Source organism: Diorhabda carinulata, chromosome 3, assembly GCF_026250575.1.
Source record: "Diorhabda carinulata isolate Delta chromosome 3, icDioCari1.1, whole genome shotgun sequence".
Lineage (NCBI taxonomy): Eukaryota > Metazoa > Arthropoda > Insecta > Coleoptera > Chrysomelidae > Diorhabda > Diorhabda carinulata.
Window position 1 is genome coordinate 24,720,750 of NC_079462.1, and position 26,991 is coordinate 24,747,740.

At 28.7% G+C, this 26,991-nt stretch overlaps 1 protein-coding gene across 1 annotated transcript in view; it reads left to right on the top strand.

Annotated features, from left to right (window-relative positions):
• LOC130891567 (stromal interaction molecule homolog) overlaps positions 1 to 26,892 on the top strand; it is a 33,988-nt gene extending 7,096 nt beyond the window's left edge. The window contains exons 4-10 of the mRNA XM_057796391.1: positions 4,919 to 5,031; positions 7,557 to 7,876; positions 7,941 to 8,108; positions 8,931 to 9,192; positions 11,452 to 11,514; positions 15,754 to 15,880; positions 17,562 to 26,892. Coding sequence (XP_057652374.1) covers positions 4,919 to 5,031; positions 7,557 to 7,876; positions 7,941 to 8,108; positions 8,931 to 9,192; positions 11,452 to 11,514; positions 15,754 to 15,880; positions 17,562 to 17,925 — 1,417 coding nt within the window. The 3' untranslated portion in view covers positions 17,926 to 26,892. The remainder of the gene's footprint in view (positions 1 to 4,918; positions 5,032 to 7,556; positions 7,877 to 7,940; positions 8,109 to 8,930; positions 9,193 to 11,451; positions 11,515 to 15,753; positions 15,881 to 17,561) is intronic.
• Positions 26,893 to 26,991: the final 99 nt, after the last annotated feature.

A 26,991-nucleotide genomic window follows, 5' to 3' on the forward strand; every position in this document is an offset into this window, starting at 1 on the left:
TTTTATTTCATCTTTGATAAAGCACCCCCGGGTAATATAAAAATAAAAAAATACTATTTAATTACTTTGTGGTAGCTTACTTAAATCATCCACTATTTCGGAAAAAAATCATTTATAGACGTATTTATTCGTGTTGATGATTTATTTATTTTAAATGGACATATTATTATCTATTTTGACTTGAATATTTTGTATTTATAATTTTCAATATAAATCATAAATCATCTCATATTTCGGGAAAAATTGGAAAAAGTATTTACAGATATACTTATAGAATTTTTCGATTTATTCATATCAAATTGATATTTTTTATCTCTTGTAAGTTGAATATTATGTATTTAAAAACCCAATAAATCATCCCTTATGACAAAAAAATGGAAAAATTATTTACATACTTTCACTTATACTCCAAAATCTACCTGGTCCAAAATTTAAAAAAAAAAAGTATATCTAGTTTTTTGCCCACATCTTCAATTTTCAAGCAAATTAGTTGTTCAAAACGTAGACTTATAGGTCATAGCTCAGTTATTTGTTAAAAAAAAATACTAATTTTTTGTTCCCCATCAATTTCTATATTTATACTATAGTTTTTCAGAACTTTAGAAAAAAGGGGATGTTTTTGAAAATTATACAAATGATTTTTCGATTTTAAATATAATTACTCTCATTTCAAAGCTTTTTAAAAGTACTTTGAAAAAGATTAAATGCAAATACCTCGAAAAGTAGACCGTTTTTCCGTTACTCGACGTTGAATTTTAAAAAATATTCGTTCTATGATTATATTTAACCTTCAATAAATCGAAGATTTTTAAAAAAATTTCTTTGTTTTTTTATTAGTTTCATTTTTGTTTCTCACACTTTTCCTGATCAAATCAAAAGTATTCGAGTTATTTATGAAAAATTTATTGAACACGTGTTTTTTTAAATAAACAAAAGTTTTCAATCGCGCATAACTAAAAAAACTATTGATTTAAAAAAAATGCTAAAATTTGATCTTTTATCAATTTTCACGTTTATTTTGAACATAAAAATTTTAAACCTCTAGTTGGGGTGGAACCCCTAGGGCAAAAGCACACACCGGCGTAGATTTTGCTTTTTGAGGTATTCCTTACACGCTATCAAAATTTCACTAAAATCGATGCAGGTTCATGGAAAGCGGAAGGTAAAAACCTTGGTAGCCTGGACTATAACAACACATATTGGAAAAGGAAAGAGTATTGCCAACATGCTTTTAACGTTTTCACTTGAGAGACCGTTACATTTTAATAACTAAGTTAAACGACCCTTTAATCTAAAGGAACCTTTAGTTAAAAAGCCAGTTAGGGTGGAATTATCTAACCGGCAGTTAGTCACGTGACAACTCTTATCATATCGCGTGAAGTCATTATTTGCAAAACAAAATAATTCATTCTACTCACATGAGCATATAACCTTACCAAACTCTCGAAAAATATTCATTGTTCTGTTATTAAAATTCCCAATTTGTTATCACTTACATTAAGGTCGGGATTTATATCTACATAACATGAGAACACCAAGAATTTTATTGGATTTTTGGTGTATATCGAAAAAAAAAAATTATTATGAACTATTCCTATTTGCATAAACTGTACAATGACATCAATTTTTGATTTAACCAGCTACTCTCTTACATTATAAACTTGAATATGTTATTAATGATATGATAATTAGTATTACTTATAGTACCGCCTTTTTTATTTTCCACTGTTTCAATAATATCTTTGAATAATATATCTTTCACATATATTGTCTTACCTTTTTTTCTAAAAATTCCCAATTTAATTAGATATAATTTTTCCTCGAATATTATTTTATTATTTTAATAGTTATAAATCAATGTAAGTTAGATGACATGCAGTATCTTTGGATAAATATTCAGTACGTGTAGTAAACTCGTTGAAATCAGGTTTTTGGTAAGTGATGCGTCAAAAAATATTGTAACGAAAATTACCAACTATATGCGAAGAAAATCGAAATTCTTTCTTCTTCTTGTCTCTTTTTTGCTTAAAATAACAGTTTTTGTTCAACGTTTCCCCTCGATTGTATGATTTTGGTTGATCTACATATTTTATCTTTGTTATGCAGTTTCAATTGTCTCTTTCTGTTTATTGTACCCCGATATGCTAGACTTTTTTCTTTTGTTTCTTTATTAGTGAAAACGCAGTATTATCTACTCTGGTTACAGTTTCCTAGAAGAGTCTTTTTCTGTCTCAGCCCCTATAGGTTTTCCCAATAATTAGTTTTGCTCTTATCCAACTTCTTTTTCAGTGCTTTTTCCATTGTTCTGTAACCGATACTATAGAAGGACTCACATCCCATGAAGGGCTTGTCTGTCTCTGCCCAGCTTGTTTCATTTTTCTAGGCAATTCCAGAACACGTTTAGATTTTATGATACTGGAACTCAAAGCTCTAATGGCTGCTTAATTATTGGACAGGATGACGATCTCCTGTTCGCGTTAGTTACTCTCTAGATTTAACTGAATACATTTTTCAATTTCATAGATTTCTACTTGAAAAATGCTTTGTGCACTGCCCAGACTTTCAGATTGTTTGGTTCTGGGTCCTGTTTTTGATCCATCCGTATACCATCTAATGGCATTTCTGTTCATTTCTTGTATGATGTTTTAATCTCATTTACATTTACAGTTTATTATTGAAGTGAAGTTTTGGCAAAGCTAAAATTTTTCGATGTAACGTCCTGAGGCATGTCCCAAGGCTGGTCATTATTTAGGAACGGGTGTTCTTTGATGATTCCGTCTCTGAACATTCTAAGTGATGTTTTCTCTGCCACGCTTTCCAGTACTATGTGAAGAGGTAGGAGATTTAGAATCTCTTCTAGTGCAGTTATTGGGCAAAAATCCATGGCCCCAGCTGCACATAAGCAAGCTAGTCTTAGTATCTTTGAAAAATTGTTCCTCGTGGTATTCATTCTAATACCCCAAACCACTGCCCCATATGTGATGATTGGTTGTACATTGTAATGTACATCCACTGCAGGATCTTTAGATTACAGTCCCAATTCCTCCTTTCAAAGTTTCTGCACACCATCAGGGCTTTTGTGGCTTTTCATGTTTATTCCATAGAAGTTTACTATCTAGTGTGAGTCCCAGATATTTCCTTTCTGTTTCCACTCGATTACTTGCCCGTCTAGCTTGATAGGCTGGAAGTTGAGTTTTTTCTTCCTAGTGAAGGAAATTAGGTAGGTCTTGTTCGAGTTGACGTTTAGTCCCACTGATCGACACTACCTTTTTGTATAGGTGAGCCCTCTTTGAACTATGTCATAGAGTGTATTCTCGAAGCATCCTTGGATGACTATATCTTCTGCATATCCTTGACAGGGTTCGTCTACTACTAAGCTCCACATAAGTGGGGATGTAACTTTCCCTTGTGGGCATTTCCTGTTTGCATTGACTGAAATGGTGTCTTGCCCTACTTTCATTTCTGCTGTTTTAGTACATAGTAGTTGTGCCATCTATCTGGAGGTTGTCCTATCAACTCCTCACGCATCTAATGCTCTTTTGACAGCTTCGTGTGGAGTATTGTCAAATGCGTTCAAGGTTCTTAGTTTGGAAAAACAAATTCTATATTATTCAATTCTCTATTCTTGAAGTTTTATTTTATGTCATGTCACACCTTTTTTTGAAATTCTAGACACTTTTCCAAACATAAAATGAGTGACTTCTTCAAAGAATTTTTCCCATCCTTGGATGTTCGTAGCAATAGTTTCCATCTCAAATAATTTAAAACTCGATTTAAAGTTGTTAATTGACCTTCACATTAAAATTATTACATCACATCATAACCGCTTAAATTTTTTTCTCGGCCGATTATTATTACATAAAATAATTCAGAGAAATGAGTTCAATATAAATTCCATAAGAATATATACAGTTTCAATTTATGTGATATTCATTATTCATTTTATCAATATAAAAACATTTGTGGAATCATTTATTTATTTTGTTATTCATATTAAATAATATATTAATTAATTACATAACCATGGCATTGGCATTGTGTACTAATTATTTCGTCATGATTTATCCAAACAAAGTTGAGTTGATGTGAGTTTTCTATATAGTACGAGAAAAATATTTATCATTCAGTACTTTCTGTTTCAATAACTCGTGGATCAGATAAAAATCGATAATCTTTGTATTTATTACGTTTATTCTTTCTAAAAAGATATCGCAAAACAGAGTCGATATAAGAAAGAGAAGGTTTTATAAAACAAAGGATTAAATATAGAATAAACAGTAAAAAAATATTCTCCGATATTCTAAACTATTTTTCCAAGTAAAATTAATGTTGTTAAGTCTTGCCATAGGAGTGTTTCAAATAATTATGGCTCATCTGGTTATCGATCTATTTAGGAAAATTTGTTTAAAATATTCATTTCTTTAATTATTAGAATTGACCCCAACTTACTTTGATGTTGAATTTGTTTTTGAAAAAATATTTATGAAACAAGAAATTAATATAGAGAATAATTCAGTGGCGGTTCTGGTGAAAAATTTTACCTTTTCTGCAATGTTTTCAATAAAACTATCCTTGTTATCTCAAATTTCCACTAAGGCGGGCGGCATGTAGAATTCAAAAATGTGATCAAATATAGGGCGCTCTATTTAAAAATTTTATGTTTGTCTACTTTTGGGACATCCTATGTGATTCATCCTGTATATTCGTAAAAGATTTTTATTAATATTTAAATAGAAAAAATCTACACTAAAAGGCCGAAGTTTTTTATTAACTACTGTTTAAATTAGCGATACACATTAATTGGCAATATCTTCAAAATTTGATGGCTAGTGGTTACCATAATTTTTCCTAATTGCTCTATGCGATTTTACTTTTTAAACATAAAAATGGTTGTTTAACCTTTATTATTTCTTTTTAGATTAGCTGTTAATAATGCCGCATACTTAAACGTCCTTGGAATAAAGGATCCAATACACAAACAAAAGATCGCCCTAAAGGCAATGGACGTTGTCCTTTTCGGACCGCCAAAAGGTAAGTGCAAATATTGAAAAAAAAAATGTATAATTATTCAACTAAGTGTAATGTTTGTTGTCTTCCTACACTCGCTTATTATTTTGTTTACTTACCGTGACAAATGATTCTCTTTAAATTTGACATTTTTGCAGAGATTTATTGTGTAACTCATTTTTGTCTAATTCAGTGGTGCAAGCAAATTGGTCATGTGATTAAAAGGGTGTTCAAATACTCAACTATGGGATATTTATAGTGCAATGATTGTTTTTATAGATTATGAGTTGTGTTTTGAAAGGTTAGATAAACAATGCACTGATGAATAATAAATATTTCTACCAGTTTATGACTCAAACTGAAATTATTGTAGATCCATCTCATATTTTACTACAATAGTTAAAACTGGATGATATTTTTTTGCAATATTTTAAAATGCCAAAAAAATATTTTGGTTTGAAAGTATGAATTACAGAATGACTAGACATATACAGGATTCAATTAAAAAATATTTATATTCCTTATGCATAACTATAAACGTTTTTATAATATAATTTCTGTTTCCAATATTAAAGCAGAAGCTTTTAAGGTCCTATATAAATGGTATACTACTACTGACATATTTCATTCTTGCCCATCCGTAATTTATAAACAAACAATCGATGTACTGAAATTTTAGACTTTAACATGTAGTAAGAATAATCCCAGTATATTCCAAACACTATCAGACTTATTCATTTAAACACTAGAAATTTATCTAGTGCTATACTTTGTATTTTGGTTAAACAAAGAATTAACCTGACAAATATTTTCTCTTTTAGAGTATGTTTCATTTTATACTCAGTTGTGATAATGCTCTCCTTTTATAGAGTTACTTGCAATTACTATTTCTTCCTGAATTATCTTCTTTATTATTACCAGTAATTTTGAATATAATAATAGTGCAAAAAGTAACATCAGCTTAACCTTCAGAAAAATTAACTTATATAAATGATCAACTCATTGAATGGTGAAATATTTCTGACACAGAGATCCGGGATATAGATTAGAGATTAAATTGTTGCAACCTTAAGCTTTATTGTGTCCTCCTGTCAGGGCTGCTTTTAGAGTAATAAAGTTCGGGTTACTTGTTCAAAGCATTGTTTGCAATTGTGATAGATTCCAGAACTAGTTTAACCTCTCAAATGGTATACAATGATTAGTTTCTGTTAGGCCTAATCTCATCAAGTTTGGCATGAGGAGACAGTACCACGTAAGGAAGATAGTGATGAGCTGTGGATTGATTTTACTGAGATTCGATTAATCCTATTTTCAAAATATAACATGAACAAAAATGTTGAAAAAACTTTTTGTATTAATCCAAACCACTGTGCTTTCCAGGTTCTTCCTTGCAACGTTACAGAATGTTAGATTTAAAGGAAAAAGGATAATTCATATCCTTACTGCCAAAGTTTTTATCATGATTTTTGGGGGAAATATAGCTGTATAATATAGAACATCGTTTGGGAAGGTTTCATTAATACTGCTGTTACTCTTTTGTTTCTCATAGAATGCAATTGGTGTAATGTGACGGAAGAAGGTGACATGTCTTTATTTGATACCCAACAAGTGAAAAATGTTTTACTCATTTACAATACTGTTTTATTCTACTTTTTGTACAGGCAGTAGAATTTGTTCTAAGTGTAGTCAAATCAAATTGTTCTTGTTGGTGGGAATGTTGTTGGTAACGATTTTTATTATATTTCAGCGGGATTTTGTATAACTCTGACGCTATTCAAAGTTATGTAAAAATAATGAGAACTATTGTAGCAGTAAAGCTCATGCATAATAGAGTTGGTTGTATATGTTTTTGTGCCTTCCTAATCTACTTATACAGACATTGAAATGTCAAAAAGCTGCTTATTTTTTATAAAGATTGTTTATCAATGTTACAACTGAATAGCACAAAATAAGATGTCATATGTGATTTACCTTCTAACGTTCATCCTAGTTTCTACTTCGTAATCACTGTATGAGTAGTTTTATTACAAGAGTGAAAGGAGTGACATCAAAGATAAAATAAAAAATATAAATATGAGAAAAGACTTAAATATACAACCTACATTAGATCATATAGAGAAAAGACTCCAAACAGATGAATGAAGCACGACCTGTTAAGAGAATATGGAAAGCGAAAATTGGAAAAAACAGAAAGAGAGGTAAACCAAGAAAATCGTGGGATAAAGTTATAACAGTTATATTGAATGAACTAGGAATAAACTATGAAGAAGCAAAGGACCTAGCTCATAATAGAATTGAACTGAGGAAATTTGCACAAATATAACCATTAACACCCTACACTAAATGAATCAACCAATTTTGTATATTGTGATATTTAAAATTCCACTGGGATATTATCTTCTCCATTTATATTATCTCTAGACCTTTTTTTATCATCAATGGTTCAACGTTTATATATAGCAGCATAATGAAAGGATAGATCACCTTACTATGCATTAAAATATCAAAATATAAAACTGGAATACAATATTTCCTATGTTTTTTTATAGATGTACCGCACTGGAAAGATTTGATGTTAATATTTTTGATAATCGTTGGCGTTACTGTAATTTGGTATGCTTATCAATTGAAAAAGAAATTTAGGAACCATTTAAATAGAATGAACAGAGATATGGATAGTCTCCAAAACGCAGAAAGAGCGTTACAAAATCTTCAGAAGGAATTGGAAGAAGCCAAAGTGGCAGAAGAATCTGTGAAAACTGAAAAGAAAGTCTTGGAAAAGAAACTTCAAGACTCTAAAAGTGAACTTAATTCAATACCTAGCTCCTATTCAGACTTAGAAGTTACTCAATTAAAAGCAGAAATAGAGGTACAATTAATTTTATTTCGTTGTGACCTTGTCCTAACCTTTAACTTTATTAATTTTATTGTAGATGCTAAGAACTGAATTACAATTAGCAGAAGGTGAACTGAAAGATAGATGCTGGACTCCACCAGTAGCATTACAGCAGTGGTTACAGCTTACGCACGAAATTGAGAATAAGTCTTATCTTAAGAAAAAAATTCAAGCTGAAAAGCAGTTACAACAAGCACGTGAAGCTGTAAGTATAATAATTTCTTTATTAGACAAGAAGACTAATTTTGAAAAAGTCTTGATAAATTGGCAGCAGTTTATATTTCTTTCTGTTTCTTCTTGATTAATGATTCTGCCTTTTCAGACGCTGGAATGAATTTATATTTACACAAGTAATAACACAATCAGTAAACTAATTGTTAACTCTGAAACCTCCATATATTGGAGAGATAATTCTTGTGTTTCATTTTTTCTTAAATAAAAACATCTGTGCTCCCAAATTCTATAGGGGAACCGCTTCACTGTCGCTTTTCCAAATTTTATTTCTTTTTTTCATTTCCCAAATAAGGGATCTAGTCTTTTGTCATCTTCCTCAATTCCTTTATATAATCTATCCATTTCATTCTTATTCTCATTAATTTATATATCTCGAGTTTTATGTCATTTCCTTACGAATTCTATTTCTTTTCCATTTATTCTATTATAGATTTCTGCTATTATTTTCAGGTGTTTCGTTTCCCTTTCCTTTTATGCCTCATTTTGCCTCTTAATTGTCCATCTTTCTGCTGTACATATTACTTGTATCATATTTTTCTTTATATTTTATTTATATTCTTCATTATATTGCTTATTTTTATTTTCATTTGTTGTCATGACTATGGTTTTAATTATCTTGATTTTTTGTATTTTTGGAAGCAGATGTTTATTAGATTTTGAATTTTATTTGTTTTTAGTCTTGCCTGAAATACCTCAGTAGTATTACCATTATTCGTATTTATTTTATAATGACGATATCAATGACTGTTTTTAAATTTAATAGAAACAACAATAAACAATTATAATATTTCAGTGTGAAAAACTCCGAAAGAAACGGTCAAGTCTTGTAGGTGCCTTTGTTTCAACTCATGGTAAATCCATAGATGAAGTAGACAGAAGTATCGTAGAAGCTAGAACGGCACTAAATGAAGTAACACATGAGCTTCAAGAAAGAGTTCATAGATGGAAACAAATCGAAATGTTATGTGGATTTAACATCATGAATAATAGTGGTTTCAATTTTTTGGAAAATGTTCTCTATCGTAATGCTAACGGCCGTGGATCTAGTTTGAAAGGTAGGTGGGGTCAGTTCTCTATTGTTATAAAATTGTGAAGCTTGAACAGACATAATGCAGGTCTGATTTTATAAATGATATAAATTGCTGCTTATTAGATTAGATTCAAAATCTAAGGGGTCTGTAATGTACTAAGCTCTAAAAAGATCCGTTGGGTCCTCTTGCTGATGATATTTTCGTCCAATTGCTCTGTCTTTTAGTAAATGTCATATGAATTAGTAACTTCCCTCTAATGATTTCTTGAGACTTGTATGTTGAAAACAACTAAAATATCCATCTTTTTGCATTGAGTGAATCCATAAGTATCTTTCAATATTTAATAAAAATTTTCCAAAACACTAATGAAATAAAAATTAAAAAAGTAGAATTTAAAAGAAAAAAATATGGATATCCGAAGGCTTAATAAAATGAATTAACAATGAAAATAATCTTTACAAAATTTACAAAAACAATCAAAATGATTTCGAAAATAAGAGTGCTTTTATTATATATAGAAACAAATTAAACAAGTTAATCACAGTGGCAAAGAAAAAATACTATCAAGAGCAAATTGAAAAGTTAAAAATACTTCTAAATCATTATTAAACATTATGGAATACAATAAAAGTATTTGATTAAAAAGACAAAAATAATGAAATTAAAGAAATATATGACATTGCCCCACCTATTATTTTTCTTATAAGCAAAATATTAGAAAAAGGTGTTTGCCCAAATCAATTTGAAATATCCATTGTAATACCAATATATAAAAGAGATGAATTATCGACCAATATCTTTAATTACTGCTTTAAATAAAATATTTTGAAAACTTCTACATTAACAACTAACATTCTTTATAGATAGATATAAATTAATTTCTCCCCAACAATATGGTTTTAGGCAGGGAATATTCACTACTGATGCTGTAGGTTATTTAACTAACGAAATATGTAAACTTTTAGACAATTATAACAAAGCCTCTTGTCACTAAAGTAACTAGAGATCGGTTAGAATTAGGTGACCACACCTCCATGATTGGCCAGGATAGTCTTGGATTTTAACCTTGCGTCCCGGTTTTTTCTAGAAGCAATTTTTATCCCGAATTTTCAATATTTATCAAGCTTCAATATCTGAAAATGATATATACGACGAGTATACATATATGAATGTATATATTACAATGTCCAATTGAAAAATAACCGAACTGCTTGTCACAAATGCTTCTACAGAAAAAATATTTTCTTTAATCAATACTTTTTGAACAAGCGACAAGATTCGACACACTAAAAGCAGTATTACTTACTAAATTTTATACAATGCTTCTAAGCAAAAAAACAAAAGTTTTGTCCTAAATGATTCTGATTAAAAAAAGGAATTCATTAAAAAAAATACCGATTTTTATTAATCCTTAAATAGTATTTAAGTTATTCAACTTAACTACACCCCCCGCTACAAGTTCCCGTCCCGGATTTGAAATAAAAAAATATGGTCACCTTAGTTAGAGGCAATTGTACTGAAATATGATAATCCTCAAAATGTTCCGCAGGCTCGCCTCATTTAAAATTTGTGGGCGATATTGAGTAGAAAAGTGTATAAGGATTGGGAAGCCGAAAATGAGCAACAGCTTTCATGTAGAATATTTTAAAGAATTGACAATCACACCGTCCAACATATGAAGCAACGCGTTAAGCAAAAATACCGCGCTATAGAAGAAAATACCCTGCAAGTAAAATTTAAATTGTGTCTTGTTAACTATATGTCAAGAAAAAAGTGCAGAATGAATTGTTAATATTATTTAGTTATTCCAAAATTGCACTTTTTTACTACCACTTCACAAAAACTCACAATTATGCATTTTGGTATCTAAATTGTCTACTTCAGTCTAACCCCCAAAAGAGAATAGCCTGGTTATCAAAATGTGCATCAGACAGTTTAAGTTTTGGTGTTAATATACAGTATGTATACGAATTGATCTAGAAATTCCAACCTAGATATTACATATGAAAAAGTTAAAAGTATTAGAGAAATGTTAGTAAAACTGATTATCTGGTATCCACTTTTCTTTGTATTTGCAAAAATGGAAGGACGCTGCTCATAATACTGAATTTAGACAAAACTCTTATTGATTTAACTGCAGTATCTCGTACTTATGAGATCACTAAAAAATATAATTATATATTTGAGGACTCAATTGATTACTTAAATTATTTTAACCAAGAAAGTTAATTTTGTTATACTATGTATGAATGTGTGGATATCTGATACATTTTTTTTTTGAAGGACGTATGAGCAGCACAGATGATTTGGATGATGACACAGGGTCTATCTATAGTGCCTCTGCAGGTAAGACAGTTTCCTTTGATGATGTTTACGACAGTGAGTGAACCATTAATATATAGTTTTTTGGAATTTTATATACTTAACCCAATACTTAGGTAGAATACAGGATTTGTGTAATTTTGTACGTAGATATTTGCGTTTAGCTGTTAGTAATGGATGCATACCTAAATAGCATGCCGAATTTGCTGTATAAGCAATGATAATATCAAATTTATTTAATCCTTATATTAGCTTATTTTAGAAATAAGATCTATCAATATATGTCACTTTTGTGACATATTTTCAAGAAAATTTCATATTAGGAATTTACGAATGAAATTATGGTCCCAGGTTTTCACCTCTGATTTCCATGAACCGGCATTGATTTTAATGAAATGTGTGCTTTTGGCCTCAACTAGGGAGTGAATATTTTTATTTTGAGAATAACTGCGGAAATTGATTTAAAACCAAATTTTAAGCAAAAAATGTTCTTAGAATTTTTTTTTAAATTCAATAGTTTTTTAGTTATGCCTGATTGACGACTTGAATTTTTCTTTAAAAGAAACCACGATTTGAATCGATTTTTCATGAATAACTCAAATACTTTTGATTTGATCAGAAAAAGTGTGAGAAACAAAAATGAAGCTTACACAAAGATGAAAAAATTGTTTTTATTTTTTAAATTTGCTTCAGATATAATATAAACCGAGTTATGATTTATTGAAGGTTGAACATTTTTATCGAACGAAAATTTTTTAAATTCAACGTCGAGAACAGAAAACCTTTCAACTTTTCGAGATAATTGCATATAATAATACATATTTTATTAAACTGTATATACACCGCAAGTATATTTAGTTATGTATCTACTTAAGTTTGTGGAGTTTTTTATTTATGCATTTGTTGATCTAGGATGTACTGATATTTTTGTGCTGTGGGATGATTTTAGATCGATAGTTACCAATTACTTTATAAAATATAGTTAGAGTACAATTACTTCGTTGAACTTTTCAATCTGTAAGTCATCGTACTCTATTACATTAGCTTTAGTTGATAGTTTTAACACTTAAGAAATTAACAGCTTGTTTCAAATTGTTATCGCGATTATTTATTATTACATAAATATTAAAAGGCTAATAGCTCACAGCAATAAGAAAATTCGAGTTCTCTTTTTATGATGATATCACAATATTTTTCATAGTTGAATTGTTTTCATGATACAAACCGAATTGAGACATCACTTTTCTGCATATAACTTTGGATATTAAAACTTGTTGCAGGTTATAATTATATATTATATAATTTTTCCTTGGTAGCTCCAAACCATTTTGAAACATGTCAACGTTAAGTTTGATTCATAACTTTCTGTTACTACTTAGTAGTAGTATAAAGATCCAGGTTAATTTTCCACAAAACCTGGTTGGTACGACAATACTAGAATACTAACAAAACAATATTTTATGGGAAAAAATAGTTTTTATAGTTGAAATGTTTTCATGATACGAACAATTATGAGTCTCACAGTTGATAGTTGTTCTTGGAAAATATATTTGGTTTTGAGTAAATATTTTGAATCATGTTACTGTAGAACTTATTTTGAGACTTGCTGTTATTATTTTGTAAAATACTGCACTTATTCGGATTGAAAAATGGGAAAGATAAAAACAGGGTAGTGTTAATAAATAGGGCTTACTCTAATAAGAATCTCTTCTTTTTTTAAATTAATATTAACAATATTTTTGATACTAATACATATACTTAAAGACATTATACAACAGAACTAATCACTATAATGATAATCAACTAATTTTTTTCATTTGTACATTATCATTGTAGATTATATTTATAAATATATGAAGTATTTGAAATTCGTTATTCATTTGATAACCTGTTTCCTTATTTTTCAATTTGAATATTCGAATGTATACACAGGTAAGAAGAAAATATTTTTAAATGAATTTAAATAATGATTTCATACAGTTATACAGAATATAACGATAACATAAACGGATTATTCCTGCAAGGTGTCTATTTTTCCCATATACATATCCATTTATCTAATTTAAGTTATTCAATGTTTCTTTTAAGGGGGTATTCTGGTCTGGAAGCTTAAATTTTAGATATTTTTGAAACTAACGTAAAAACATTTTTACTATCCATTTTTTTATATATTAACTTTTTAAGAACATAAAAAAATGGTAAAAAATCCGAATTTCAATAAATTACAGGCCGGTAAAGTGAGGGCTACAAAAAAAGGTGTACCCTGATTGACATGATTCCAGCCCTTGTAGTGATCTGGAACAAAAAAATTAGATAAATTCTTAATCTGTAAAAATAGCGTCGATATGTCACCAAAACTTAAATTTTTATTTTTGTCCTTCATGTACCAACGATACGAAAGAGGTAAAATTTTGAACTTGAATTTATTTTCAGTACTAAAAAAAATAATTCCATGGGAAATCAACCCTTATTGATGGTATGTGGAATTTAAAATGATCAATGATTATGTTCAATGATCAGGATGTCCAAAGATCATTATTATAAAAAGAAAACATTTAAAAAGTCCTGAAAATGTAGTTTATTATCATATCGTAAACATTAATTAAATAAGCTGTTAACTGAATCTCAAAATTTTATATATTACACTAAAAGAAATTGATAACAATGTTCCAATTAACATTTTTTTGTCCCTTTTTTGTCCTTTTCGAATTTAAAAAAAATAGTCCAAATTTTTAAAATCCAAGGCAGACGTGATAGAGATATATATAATTCAAAAAAAAAATTCCACTAGAATAATTTGTTCCACTCGGCCAGCTTGGACGCTGCGTCACAAAATTTACCGAATCTCCAGAAATAATGCGAATTTTTAAAAATCCGTTCAAGGACGCATTCTTAAGAGTTTAAGCTTTGAAAATATGGTAAAAAATCGATTTTTTCAAATTTCTAGACAAGAATACCCCGTTAAAAAAAATACAACAGATACTTCGGCTATTACCACTTCTATTTCACGTCTTCTATAGACTGAAAATCGATGCTTCAAACCGATAATTTGAGTTTTCAAAAAGAAAAACATTATACAACGACTTTGGGTCGTTTATGGCAGGTTAGATATATATTTTCCCAAATTTAAATCGCTTTTGGATGTCATTGTGACATGTAGTGTGAAATTTCATTTAATATATTAAATTTGAGTTAGCTTTTTGGTCGTTGGCTGGTTGATAATATATTCTTCCAAATTTGGATTACTTTTGAAAATAATGTGACATGTGAACTTCCATTTGATATTTTTAATCAATGTAAACTTAATGACAGACTTTGTTCAATCTTTGCATTAGAAGATATGTTTGGTCAGTAGAATCGTCTGTACATATTTTGATGATATAATGTTCGATAAATACTAAATTTTAAACGTTTTTTCAATGTTGCAATTTTCATCAACAGATCTATAACCATCAATATCGAGTTGAGACAATTGATTGTTAATAAATAATACAATCTACCAAAAATGTTTATGATAATCTCTGTTCATGTAAATGCATTTATAGTATTGAAAATTTTAAATTTTCTAACGAGTAAAGTAAAAGATGTGAAAAATTAATGTCTACATTATTTTCGACTAATTAAATATTTATTTTGCAATAATTAACTTGTACATAATATGATTTTTATATTTCTAATAATTTTTAATAGCAGTTATAAAATGTAACCCATTGAACATGAATTGCTGTCTCTAACATTTGAGCTTGAAAATAATTGTTTACTTGGTTTAAGGAATAACCATGATAACCTTCTCAAATACTAAATACAACTTACACCACACACCAAGAGGTCAAGTATAATTTACTTAAAAATTGTGTTTGTGTATGTTTAATAACAGCATACATTTAAAATCATATGGGAATAAGTAATATCCGTATTATGTCAGTTTATTAAAAAAACTGAAATAAATTTCTATTTAAATCACTTTTTGATCAAAATATTTTATAATGAAAACTTCTGATAGTCAATTAATTTGATCAATCTTAATTTTATAAAATTACATATTTAAAAAAATTCATTATTTCATTTGAACAAGTCATAAAAATATTGTTTATGTTTAGATATTTTTAAAAATAAATCTACCAGTCGCAAAGAAATAAATTATGTATTTGGATGAGGAATAAACCCACTAAACTTATTTTTTAACAATATAAACACAGTCCATGAAATTTTTGCACGTCACTGTTACTAACATGGTGGTAAGACGGTGCTATATTTGTGCAGGGTACCACGGCAAAGATGGTGATTCTTCGAGTAGCGAAACTAGTAAACAAGAAGAGGAAAATGCTTGTGCTAGTGAAAGCAAAGGTGGAAGTCGAAATAATATACATTTTACACTTGGCGATGAAGGGTAAGTACTCATAATTTAATTTTTAATGCAGTTATTAAGAGTAATTTTATTTGTTATAATGTTTTATATATGGAATTGTTGATGTAATTTCTATAACATATTTTTCTATAGTGTGATATGATCAAAAATAATCTACTAAAAGTTCATGTAATACATCAAGTAAAATGTGACGAAAATACACAGTTGTTATAGATGAAAAAGGATTTCCCCAGTAATACTTTGATTTGATTGGTTATTGCAAAGGTGGTGTCTATTAATGGTATTCTAGAAGCATAATGTGAAATGATTAATTAGGAGCCAACTGTGCAAGCTGAGGAACTGAAATAACACATCACTCAATAAGTCGTGTGTTTTACTAATAAAAACACATTTTTTGCCAAAAATCGATTTTATTCATCAATGTCTATCCTTCAAGAGCAATATTATCTTTCCAACGCTTCTCTAAATTCTCGATGCGGTGCTTGTAGAAGGATTTGTCTTTTGCCTCAAAATAGGCTTCAGTTTCAGCAATTGCTTTAATGAGATCAGCGAACAGTCAGTAGTCACTGGGGAACAGATCTGGACTATACAGTGGAAGAGGAAGCAATTCGAAGTGTAATTCGTTCAATTTAACCATCGTTGCCATCGATTTATGGATCGGTGCATTGTCTTGGCGAAACAATGGTTTTTTCTTCGACATGTGAAGCAGTTATTCCTTGATTTTTGAATCCAAAAACTCTATGTAGTATTCGCTATTGATTGTATCCTCGTTTTATATATAGTCAATGAACAATATTCCATAACCTTCCCAGCTGATTGTTATGCCTTTGGGCGCTTCGGACGTCGTTCATCGGCTACACTCCACTCAGATCATGATCATTTTTATTCCGGAGTGAAGTGATAGATCTATGTTTCATTCATTCCCATATTGACGCAAAAAATTTGATTTATTACGTGTAAACATAGCCAAACAGTGCTCTGAATCATCAACAACAACGTTGTTGTTTTTGATCGACTGTGAGTTAACGCGACACCTACTTTGAAAATAGCTTCCTCATGGTCAATTGTTCATGCATAATTGTAAACACGCTGCCTTCTGATATCTCTACGTCCTCAGCTATCTCACGCAATTACAATTTACAATTAGATATAACCAATTTGTGAACTTTTTCGATGTTTTTTTGAAGTAACCACCTCAATTGGACGACCAGAACGTTCACCATCATTAAATTCAGTAAATCAATTACAAATGGTTCTTATCGATAGAGCCGAGTACGGATAATTCTTTTGAAGCCATTGCTAAGCTTGTACAGTATATTTTTAATAAGATGCAATTAATACACGAAATTGTTTTGATTCCATTATTTTTGGAATAACAAAAGTAAGTAAGTTCATTGGCTCACTTTCTGACTAATCGAAATGTCATGACTTATTGAGTGATGATATATATATATATATATATATATATATATATATATATATATATATATATATATAAATTATTTATTATAACCACTGAGACATTGAAAAATATATTTTGCTAAAGCAATAGATATGTTAGAAGTTTTTGAGTAGATCACTGGATGGGACCTCATCACAAGCCTTCAATGAATATAAGTATAAGAATCGATAATGAATTTTTAATAAAAATTCATTAGCGATTCATTTTATGGATTAGTTTTGAATTTTTAATAATTTTCAGAATCGAGGATATCTCGTACCCGTCTCGACATACAAACAAATTATCCGCATCTCATTCGAAAAGCGTCAGCCATGGTCAACTAAACTTAGCAACAATAAATCTGTCTACAAAATTCCAAGTAACCAAATCAGCAACTTCAGATGTATCTGCTTTAGGAACGAAATCCAAATCACAATCAGAACCAAGCTTAGAAGGAACAAAACTTAGAACAGCTATTAGGCAAATGACGATTCAAGAACAACCGACGTCGTCGATGGAGGAAGACATCTGCTCCACCGATTCTTCCATGATAGATGAAGAAATTAAGAAGAAAAAACGTAAATTAAATTTTTTTTCAAAAAAAAGTAAGAATAAAGGAGATTGATGGGAGTCTGCAATTTGATAGTGAAATTTATTTAAATACTTCTTCCCGATTATTAATTTTTTTAATATCAAACCTCGCAGTATTCCAAATATTCAATATTGAATATACAAGGTAACCCAAATATACATCTTCTTAAATTTTCCTGCAAATAATTTATTTGAGTTACCTGAGATGATTTTTATTTATCGTATAACTATGTGTTTTTGGTAACTAGTATTATTTTGTATTTTTCCAAACTATTCTACTTAGTTGGAAGTGATATTTTTTACCAAAAAAGGATTACTGATTCATTGCCCAGGGCAAAACACTAAGGCAACTAGGGAATGTTCCATAATGATATAATTTATACAAATTATTGTTTTGTTAATGATAAATCGAAAATGTTTAACAAATATTCGTTTGTTTTTGATAACAGTGAAGCATTTCGACTTGAAAACGATAAAGGGACTAGTACCGGTTATAATTTTGCAGTTTGCAAAAAAAAATGAAAAAAAAACATTTTACATATTTTTTTAACAGCTATAATTTTTTTTAATTTTTATATCCAAAGGTGGTAAATGACCTTCTTCGTTAAAAAGCTTTTTGAATTTTTTGTTTCATATTTACCAAATTAGAGATTATCTCAGCACAGTGGGAGACTATCATTTTCGAAGTCTCAACTTTGGCACCCTCTATAAAACGATATTGAAGAAAAAAAAATTTTTTGTAACACATAAATTTAAAATGGAATTATAATAAAGAAAACGAGAAAAAAATTCAATTATGCCCTTATAACTGGTACTAGTTCTTTAAAATGCTGTTATAACTGTTATTACTTTCTATCTCTATTGTCCATTTTAGTTTACTTTTATAACGAGTTCATTTTAGATATTCTAATCATAAACTGAATATGATATACAAAAGAATGTCTAATAAATTTTTTAAATCTTGAAAATATTGCACATCAAATCAACTAGTACCTTGTTTTTAGTTGTATAAAGTTGTAAACCCAACCTAATTTTTTGGATTTAAAAAGTAAATAGAAAAGTAAGAATTATTTCTCAAAAAATTAATGTTTAATAATTAAAAGTAAGAGCAAAATTTAAATAACAATATTGGTTATTTCCATTATTACAAATTTTTTTATTGTTGAAAAACAACAATGACACTTTATTTTTCTACAGAACAGTGGGGCATAGTTTTTTCATTATTTGGGTTTTTCCTCAACCATACTTTTTATTTTAATTAGTACAATCTGATCCAATACTTAAGTACCTTCAGATTTGTAAAAACAAGATATGTTCACCACTTCTTTCACAATTTAATATATTTTCTGGTATTTTACCCTAATTAGGTGTGTTATTTACCCACAGATATATATCCTTGTAAATTCTGTAGGTATTACACTACCTTTAAAAAATAATACAATATACTATAAATGAGGACAATTTAGAAATCTCAATATTATATATACTTTTTTTAACCTTTTCCGTTATACGGGCGTGGTCTACCAACCATCTTTAAAATCCAAACCTGTAAAATTTTCTATATATTTTTATCAAATTCTCATATTTCTAATACATGTCAGACTTACTGAAAGGGATTAAATTTGATTGCTGATTCGTAAACATTATTAGTAAAATTATGTTTTGTTCTGTACCTCAGCTTCAGTTCGAATATGTTATGTATAGAAAATAATAAAATATGCAAAACAAGTTCTCAACAAGGAATCTTCCGCCCTAATTAATGTAAAAGAAGATTTATTTCCTTGTTGCGCAAAGATGGTAATTAACGTAGAGGGTATTGATGAGAAACCATCTTACAATCAAACAAAAATTGGCGAAAGCATAGTTTAGCACATTATTACATCCTATAATGTTACCAGAACTACCAAGCGTTGACCTTTGATTATCTGTTAAATTTATCAACAATCAATGCGTTTGTCACCCACGTGAGCAACAATCTCAATGGAGAGTTTAAAACATATCAACAATTATTGCAGAAAAATTTAGTATTGCAATTATTACTAGGAACGCCTAAAAAAAGAACGCTTGACAAACTTGGTATGGCTAAGACGCCTGCTGGTGTAGCTGCAGAATATGGTTTTGTACCCTCACAGGCAAAACGGAAAATGTCAAATATTGTAACATGCTTAAAGCACGTTACTTTTGCCCAATTATGCGAACAATTTTTTTACATGTTATGTATTTTTTTATTTATATAATCGAAAATGATTATTTTTTTTTTGTTTTAATGATCTGTATTTTTAAATTTATGCAAATTTTGGAACAAATAATGTGACGAAATGATTAGTCAATTAATAGTTAAATATAATAACATAGGGTTCTTGCATTTTTTAAAAAAGTATTTATTTTTTGCTTATTTTATAAGTTCTTGATTTGAAATAATGTCAGAAAGTCAAATATTTAATTAAAAGTAAAAAAATAATATCTAAATATTCAATTGAAAATCGCAAAAATTTCAAATTTCTAACTACATAAGAAAACAATTCTCATTGTGACGTCAAAGGTTTAATAAAAACATTGAACAGTTGTCTGCTTGGTGATCACGACGTTATCGTTGTCGGCAACGTAGCGTGTGCTACTATAATACAGTTTTTATTTATTAGTTACGTGTAAATAAAACATTTTTTTATATATAAGTGAATAAACCTTTTATAGGTCATGTTCTTACATTATTACATAATGACGTTGAGAATAAAACGCATAATAAACGTAATTACTATAAAATATTGAAAAATGGCAATATGGTAGCCTTACTGAAATGCTTAAACTACCTACAAAATTTTTGAATTTTCATTAATTTCTTTCTCTATAAATTGATCAAAGAATTAAAAAAATATATAATCTATCGAAAACTATTTTTTTCTCATACAAACAAAATTGTATGATAATACCTGGTAAAAAAGACTAGTGATATAAATGATCAATTTAAATATGTTCCTCTCACACTCCACCCGTATAAATGTGTCACGGTCGTCCACCGGTGTAAGGAAGGGGTAAAAAATAGATTTTTTTCCTACTTCTTTCAGCGTAACGCTCTCTAGTAATGAAATTCCAATTTTTTTGACATAATTATCAAAGAATCTCATAGTTTTATAATAAATTTAACATATAAATCCAAACAATTAACTCATTGTTCCATTTGGCTCTTAGAAATAACTAATAATACTGTTCTAACTATATTGCGATAGAAAAAGGTAAAAGATGTAATGTATTTTCAAGAATTTAAATCAATCCAGCACTTTCTCACACAAACCATAAAATAAAATTGTCATTCTCGACCATTTTTAAGATTTCATCTATACCATTGACATAATTAGAAAATTTTTAATTATATGAAACAAATAAAACTCGATTAAAAACTTTATTTGCGAAAAAGCGACCTTTCTTTATGAATGTAGAGGTTAGTGTCAAAGAGGTTTGATTTTAAAGCTCAATCACACTTAGGTGTTATTATTAAATTTCAATACAAGTTTTTATCTAACTGATTTGATTCTGTTTAAAGAAAAACTTGTAACGAATGTTCAAAGTATGTCCGTTTTTTATTGATAAAACTATGGAAAGTTTACTTTTCTAGTCTACTCTGTAATATCTCTAATAACAATAGAATGACGAAATTCAAAAAAGCATCGATGGTAAAGTACTTATCAATGAATAATTCACATTTCTTTGGGATAAATTTATGTATGCACCTTATAGGATATCACTTTAATAATTTATAAGGAGTGATATTTCTAGTACCATATCATTATTTAATCCTTCTATTGGACAAATAACAAATTGTTGTTCCTTCAGACCAATTTTTTTAATCTTCTAGGGAGAGATTCAGCACAGTGTTCCTTAACCAGACTTAAATGAAAATTACTTGATCGTCTTCAATCTACGTATACACCTAAACTAGAGCACAAATGCAACGTTTTAAGCCTATTCAGAAAATCCGTTTCCCAATTTCTTGGAAAATGATATGAGTTTGAATTGTTTTTTCGAAAATTTTCTTTATTTTTGATTTAATGATTCACATTCACCTTTTCTACGTTAAAATGAAATATCAATAATTATGACATATAATATAGAAGTAAAGTCATTTTTTAAATGAGCATAAATCACATATTATATGAATTATATTCACAAACTGCCCGCAATAATTGTCTATCGTATTCGGGATTCGCCTTTGAAACTTTATATTTCATCAATGTGATATTAAAGTCATGATGCACTAACTCCATCGCTTGTTCACTATAATAATCTAATTTCACTTTGAAATAACTATCACTATATTTATTGAAACTTTGGAAATACTTAAAAATATTTCAAACAATTCAATGAGTCTCTTCTCAAGATGTCTATTTTATTTAGCAACACGGCATGAATTTCCCTTGAAAGCAAGAGAGCCATGCGTGATCTTACGCTGCAGTCTTGAAGCATGTGTGTGTATAATGTGTCTACAACATCTAAAAGTAGGTGAAACTCAGGAGTAGTTTATCTTTCTTATATTGGTTAATGAATACAATACTTGAAATTCTGAGCTTTTTTTGTTTGCTCCTGCTTCAATCTAGTCTAGATAATTTTTTGTTGATTCTCCAATTGTTCTATAAAGGCGTAGTTTGTGATTTCGCTTTTTTTAGCATAACACCACGTACAAGCTTAGTAACTTGCGTATTTCATAATAGCCACTAGAATATTTGTCAGCTTTAGATCTGTAGCAATCGTTCCATTTCACCATATTATTGATCGATAATTTTAACCACAACATCGAAGCATTTGTGTAATTGTCTTTTGTACTGGATTCTATAGCAAAGATAAATAACTGCTTCGCACCAGAAGCTTTAAATTTTTTGATGTTATTCCTTCACTATACTTCTGACGTGAGATTGTTTTCACTGATTCATTTATCTCTGAAAACTTGATGGACACATACTTCCAAAAATACACCTTCCCCATCTATACCGAATTTTAAATGAGTATTTGGCATTTGTCGTTTAGCTTGAACAGTGTATGAAATTTTGCTTCTTCTCAGATATCTTTTCATTGTTCACATGAGAAATTTACTTTTTCAACTGCGTCTAATAATTTCTCTAATTTAAGTTGCATTGCTGCATTTATTTTATTCATGTTATAACATTTCTCAAAACACAGTAAGCACATTGAATCTAGATTTTCATCGTCAGTTCTAGGGCGATTCAAACCCATTTTTCAAAATTTGAGGACAACTTTGAACACAATTAATCAAGAATAAACTGAACGATGACAGTTAGCTTGACACTAAGCATAACTCTGAATTGTGTTTATATCACCTTATATTGAACGCAGGAATTCGAAAATCATTCTTTATGTGAATATTTGAAGAATAATCAAAATAATTAGTATTACCTTCATTGGTATTTCATTATTATATATATAATCATTAAATCGAAAACAAAAAGAAGCTATCGAACAAACAATTCAAACCCTTCATTATTTTCCAAGAGCTCGGGAAACCGATTTTTTGAATAAGCTTAAAACGTTGCATCGAAGACGTTCAAAAATTTAAGTCTAGGTAAGGAAGATCGTGTCAGAATGTCATTTATTCAGAATACCTTTTTTATTTTTTGTTGAAATCTCTATTTATATAGAGATGGTGTTAAAGTCATCGATTGATAATAGTTTCTTAAATTTTGTTTTGATAGATTAATTTCTCCACTTTTTCTCTAATATTTTTTTTTATTTTGTGCCTCCACCAGAGAGGGAATGATCATTTAAATTCAATAAAAAAATTTCAGAATTCCTCTTTTTATTTGCTTTTAATACCAATTAATGATCCTATAGTGGTGCAGATACATTCAATTTGTGTTCTTTATAGTAAAAAGTACGGAAATTTTCAATATTACTTATTAATTATGATCTTTCATTTTGTAATAAACAGAAGAATAATTCTTAGAAATGAATATAGAGTTGGAAGGGGTTTCCCGGATTTTGCATCTAAATATTTCATATCGACTTGATTATTTACTATATTGTGCTTAAATATTTTCTTCATAATTAGAAGTGCTGAGGGAAATGAGTCTTAGTACTATCATACATTAATTTGAAAGTATTTTCTCAAAAATTGTTTGTAGTAAGAGAAGAAGACAAATGTGGTTTAGGATTATTCTATATATGATCACTAGAAGACTCACATTTTCTTTTCAACATTTTTTGTAAAGAAGAAAAGGTTACAACAAATTTATTTATTATTAAAAATATATATTTATTCAGAAGTCACCTGAAATATTTAGAAAAAAAATACGTCGTTGATATGAATATGGAGAAAAAATGCCAATATCAACGACTGGATAATGCTCATATTTCACAATGGAATATGATTTGTTCCTTTGCTACAGTTAAAAAAAATTGAAATTTAATAGTAAAAACTCCATTTGAAGTCTTCCAAATAAGGAGTGTTTATCCTCTCCTATCGACATTTTCAATTCCACGTGGTACTTATTTTTTCTGATTTGTAAAATATACTTTGTAGAGTGCGTTTAAAACATAATAATCAATGAAAATACTGCCGGAAAATAAATTGTTTTACCATTGGTGAAATTTATTGAATGTAAAAAAATTGAAACAGTATATTCATTGTTTTAACTTGTGATTTAAATTCACTATAAGCTTTAATTTGTTTAAAATAATTGGACTGTTTTAAAAATTTTCTAGTATATTTACATCTTTCCTTAAATTATTAATTTTTTATTGTGACAGATTTACCCATATATTGTGATAAAAATAAACGTTGCTGAACTTTTTGCTAAATAAGAATGTTTATATAATATGAAAATAATTATAGTAGTAACCAATGCTTGGGAATAAATATGAAATCCTAAATATATGAATTCGTAATGGGTGTCTCAAAATTAACACATTTGGATTAAAAAATACGTTTTTAGTCTTAAATTATTTTTGTGTTGGAAAATAGGAAACAATTCTGGCCTAAGAAACCTAATGTTAAATTCTTGGGGGCTAATCCTGATCATCTAAATGAGAGTACACGCGAAGTCTAACATAGTAATTTAATTGATGCACTTTACACAACCTTTATCACATTTAAACAAGACAGTTCTGCGATAGCAGCACCAATAACAGTTACTTTTGACCAGCATCATTTTCAAATACCAAAGATCTCATTATGCCACCAATCCAAAATCCGCACCATCATCACTGTATTTGTTTTTTGACAATTACATTAAGTTATCCGAACCCCAAACATAGCATTCGAAATTAACAGGTCAAGGTGTATTTTTCATTATCTTTCGAGATGTTCAATAGTGAACATACGTTGTTGTATTGTGTAACGTTTCATATTTACTACCCTTCAGCCACAACTGTCTTTTTGGTCGTTTTTAGATTGCCAAGAATTTGCAATGAAAATCATGCGTTAATTCTGGGACACTAGTATAATGAAAATGATTGTTAGAAATGCCATGTACTTAATTTATTACAGTTTTAAAAATATCAGTTTTTTGAAATGCTTTTGTACTTAATATATGTAGAAATGCCATAGGTTAATGCATTTACTGAGATTTGCACCTAATAAAGAATAATATTTTTTCTTTACATAAGTTAGTTTTTCGTTTTAGATATTGAACTTAATTTTTTTTATTTGTAAAAATAAAACTTATTGTATTTTCTTGATCATTAAATAAAACTGAATGAATTAACCCTATAAGGTTAATAGGTCAATACTGAATCGTCAAAAATAACAAATTTTTGGTTTTTAAAAATAGAAACCTGCTTCTCATAGCAATAAAATAAAAATTTTAACTTTCAACTTTCTCGTATTTCATATATTTACGGATATAGTCTTATACAAAACCTCTGCTCTTAATTATTTTGATAAAGACTGAAGTCGAAACGTCAATTTTTTATCAATCTTAAAAATTATTTGAGAAAAACTAATTTTAAACAGAAGAGACCTAGAATCCAGAATATTTAGAATCATTATATATCAAAAGGTCTAATAAATAATAAATTAAAGAAAATTTTTCTTTTTGCATATAGTGTTGTGTTTTTGCCTCATTTCAGTTTTATGAATCCTAATTTTTAGTTGTTTTTTCATTGCGAAAGCTAAAATAATGAGAGCTATTGCTGCAACTAAAGGCTATGTGCTGGTGTAGAGTAAAGTCTCCAAAATCTCATGTATAATTTTATGGTTTGTTTTACTTTCAAAAATATATGTTTTTTGACAGCTACGATTAAAGACCCTAACTTGACAGTGATGCACTAACCGAAGAATAAAAACTGTTTCTGTAACGTCAAATACGCGAAAAAACTATTTTCTAGATCTCATCCATTATAAACACATTTATTTTCATAATGTATACAATGCAGTTCTTATTTAGCATCTCTCTAACAAATTTCTAGAATCAGAATGACTTGCTTGAATTTCTAATACGAGATATTTTTGGGAGTTTCTCAACTGTAAACATGTGATAGTCTTATTCAACATTTGACTATATAGACACATCAAAACTGTCTTTCAATTATATTCACGATTGAAGACTAAATAATTGTAGATTTTTTTATAGTTCTTGCAATTTTTAATTTGTCGCTTGGATTTTAATTGATATGATGTTAACACTCTGGTGTCAAGGAAAACGGTATTTCGTTTTTAATTTAATGGGGATTTTGTTAGTTCACACTATTATTTATTGTTATATTTTAAAAGCAAATCTCTTCATTTATCTGATTCTAGTGATATAGTACTAATAAAATTAATGAGTGATTTGTACAAATATCTGTCAGCTTGCTTGATAAAGTTTTTTCAAGGATCTGTAAGATTTAAAAGTGCAATTTTGTATTGGGGTAAGCTGATAGGTTTGTGATTTATTTGAAGATAATTTTTGATAAATCTATTGTTAACTTACTTGACGATAAACCCATACACCTGGTTTATTTCAATGATGAAATTTAATATGTAAAAAGTAAGCAATAAAGAATTTATTTTATATATTTCTATATTAATTTATTCAATTTATATTTGTGTTAGTAATAAGAGTACAGCGGGGATAGACATTGATATAATAACTTCGATTTTTCGTTCTGTAAT